The sequence below is a fragment of the Erinaceus europaeus genome, chromosome 17 (genome assembly GCF_950295315.1).
Source record: "Erinaceus europaeus chromosome 17, mEriEur2.1, whole genome shotgun sequence".
NCBI lineage: Eukaryota > Metazoa > Chordata > Mammalia > Eulipotyphla > Erinaceidae > Erinaceus > Erinaceus europaeus.
In genome coordinates, this window is record NC_080178.1 from 28805368 (window position 1) to 28807252 (window position 1885).

General features: G+C 46.8%; 1 protein-coding gene across 1 annotated transcript; it reads right to left on the reverse strand.

The window, feature by feature from the left end:
* Positions 1-1034: 1034 nt before the first annotated feature.
* Positions 1035-1296, reverse strand: LOC103119770 (large ribosomal subunit protein eL39-like). The gene has a single exon (XM_060177472.1). It carries the CDS (start codon positions 1275-1277, stop codon positions 1122-1124), a length of 156 nt encoding a protein of 51 aa, XP_060033455.1. The 5' UTR covers positions 1278-1296; the 3' UTR covers positions 1035-1121.
* Positions 1297-1885: the final 589 nt, after the last annotated feature.

A 1885-nucleotide genomic window follows, 5' to 3' on the forward strand; every position in this document is an offset into this window, starting at 1 on the left:
TTTCTTTTTTAAATTATCTTTATTTATTTATTGAATAAAGACAGTCAGAAATCAAGAGGGGAGGGGTTGGTGGAAGGGGGTGATAGACAAGAGACACCTGTAGCACTGCTTCACCACTCGTATAACTTTCCTCCTGCAGATGTGGATCAGGGACTCGAATGTTGTAATTTAACTTAAAAAAGGGTTTGGCAGGGAGTCTGGCAGTAGCACAGTGGGTTAAGCGCATGTGGCACAAAGCGCAAGGACCAGTTAGGATCCCGGTTCGAGCCCCCGGGGCCCCACCTGCAGGGGAGTCACTTCATAGGCGGTGAAGCAGATCTGCAGGGGTCTCTCTTCCTCTCAATCTCCCCTTCTCTCTCAATTTCTCTCTGTCTCTAGCCAATAACAAATAAATAAATAAATAAATAAGGGTTTGGGTTAGGGCTGCTGTGGCACATAAAAGGATTCACAGCATGGAGCTGGGAACTGGTTTAAACAATACAAGGTTTATTAGGGTGAAACAGGTAAAAGACAAAATAAGCACTTATCATCAAGGGTTAAGAGTACACTGGGTCCATAAAGTCTGAGTATAGTTATCAAAAGTTTAGTCCCATAAGATAAACAATTATCAGCTCTGGTAAAGGTTGCTCATGGCTGTAGAGGGGTCTAAAATTTTACCGGCTAGCAGAGTCACACGTGTTCAGTTCCCAGGAAAAGAGCCATGGCGGAACCTAACGCACCTCCACTGAGATGCTTCTGATGAGGAGAAGCAACAGCAGCCAAAGAGAGCAAGAGCCTGACTTCCGACTGGCTGTACTTTTAAGTCTATCCAGTGCCAGGCTAGTGTGGGGGTGCCTCTTCTCAGGCATGTACTCTCTGGGTTGGAGAGAACGTGATTGGAGCCAGCCTGGGCTGCTATTCAGTGACAGGAGAGAGATGACCCAGGAACAGAGCTCGTGGTGGTGAGGCAATTCAATTTTTTTTTTTAAATAGCTCACATATTTATTATTACTGAGTCAGGTAACAGGAAGAGACACAAGGCCGAGTGGGGTCCTAATCAAGTGTGCAAGACAACAGTGCTCCGCTCAAAATCCTAGCAGTCTAGCCCAGCATAAACATGTGCGCATCTTAGAGAGGAATCCTTATAGACCCAGCTTTGTTCTTCTCCAGTGTTTCCTCTTGGAGTTGTACCTGATCTTATTACCAGTTTTCATCCGAATCCACTGAGGAATAGGACGGTTCTGCTTTTGCTTCTTAGCCAGGAAGCACTTGATTCTGAAAGTCTTGTGGGAAGACATGGTGAAGACAAGTTGGTCCGCCATGATGGCGGAGAAAAGGAGAGAAAGGATTCAATTCTTTATTGATCAGAGAGCCAAGGCTTTTAAGAGTCGGACCCTGAAGTGTCAAGTCAGAAACGGAAATGGCTTGACATGGTTTGAAAAGGGGCGGAGAGAGGCAAAAGGGGACTGGGAAAGGCAGGAACTTCCTTAGCAACTGTTGCGAGGGTTTTAACTGGTAGAATTAATAATACCTTGCAGGCAGGAAGGAGACCCGTCAGGCAAAACAATGATTATGTAGATAATAAGGGAGCAGGCCATAGTATCAGGAGTGCAGGGTGCTTTGTGAGGCAGGGAGTCTGATAAGACGAGGCAAACCTTGGGGGGTTGTGTCTCTCCTTGCTCGACCTCTCAGTAGAGAGAGAGAGAGAGACTGATGGGATGGATTTCCCCTCAAGTCAAGCCCTGCCAAGCTCAACCACATCCTCACAATTTCCCTCCAATCCAGCCCACCCCCAATGCTTTGTGCACCAGCAGATGGATTCATCCATGGTCCACCATGTTCCTGTGCAGATCACTGCATGTTCTGTCACCAAGGCTGATGTCAGCACTGTGTTGGGACTTCCATC

Bases quoted from the DNA above. Each gene is read 5' to 3' on its own strand.
- LOC103119770 (XM_060177472.1), bottom strand. From the start codon at position 1,277: ATGTCTTCCCACAAGACTTTCAGAATCAAGTGCTTCCTGGCTAAGAAG.